This window comes from Nematolebias whitei, chromosome 7 (assembly GCF_014905685.2).
Source record: "Nematolebias whitei isolate Nwh7 chromosome 7, NemWhi1, whole genome shotgun sequence".
NCBI lineage: Eukaryota > Metazoa > Chordata > Actinopteri > Cyprinodontiformes > Rivulidae > Nematolebias > Nematolebias whitei.
Window position 1 is genome coordinate 14,701,528 of NC_056504.1, and position 814 is coordinate 14,702,341.

General features: G+C 45.9%; 1 protein-coding gene across 1 annotated transcript in view; it reads left to right on the top strand.

Annotated features, from left to right (window-relative positions):
• Window positions 1–322: 322 nt before the first annotated feature.
• The window catches only part of mbd1b (methyl-CpG binding domain protein 1b), a gene marked incomplete at its 3' end in the record, with an annotated part of 8,352 nt that continues 7,860 nt past the window's right edge, over window positions 323–814 (top strand). Inside the window, 1 exon segment of the mRNA XM_037679132.1 lies at window positions 323–814. Within this exon segment, the coding sequence (XP_037535060.1) occupies window positions 514–814 (301 nt within the window).

Below are 814 nucleotides of genomic sequence, written 5' to 3' on the forward strand. Positions count from 1 at the left end.
TCTCCTGCTGCAAGTAAATGCTTCAGCTTCATTTTCATCCAGAGTTGAAATTAGCGTGTCGCTAATTTAAGAGTTTTTAAATAAAGTCATGTTCTTGGTAATCAAGAGTCGGAGCCTTTTCTACGAGTTTAACAGGGATTAGTGGTGCCGCTAATGGTTTCGGTGGCTAACAGTAGCTAACATTTCTATACAGGCTAATGAACCGCTGATAAACCATAGCTTTATGTTTAATTCAGTTGTCTCCCAAACTCTTGAGCCAGGTTAAATGTACACGAGAATAAGCTGTATTTTATCTTTAATAATAAGCTTTTTCTTTTTCCAGGTGATCAGAACTGAGCACAGACGGTGTCAACCTGAATGTTTAAAGCCCCCCCCCCAGACCTGAAGAGGCAGGGATCAGTCTGTCACAACACCCCACACTAAATGGGATGCATGCCCAGCTGTAGGAAGTATATCACTCTGCAGAGAAACGAGGAAGCTTTTGTCCTCTTTTAGGGCTAAATTGTTGCAGAAATGAACGAGGGAGGAGTGGCGAACCACCTCCCCCCTGGTACTGAGCCAGTGGTGGATCAAGATACTGGACCAAACACTAAGGACAGTCCCGAAACCAAGACAACACAGGAAGCGCTCTTAGATGGCCCAAAAGAGACACGCAGTTTAGGCCCAAACCCCGTGGAGAATGCCCCTTCAGAGATGGAGGTCAAAGATGAAGTCAAAGGTGAAGCTGTCGTGGACTGGTTTGAGCCACTTGAAGATGACGATGACCCAGACGATGAAAGCCTAGCAGGAGAATCTGAGAGCGTTGCAGGCAGCG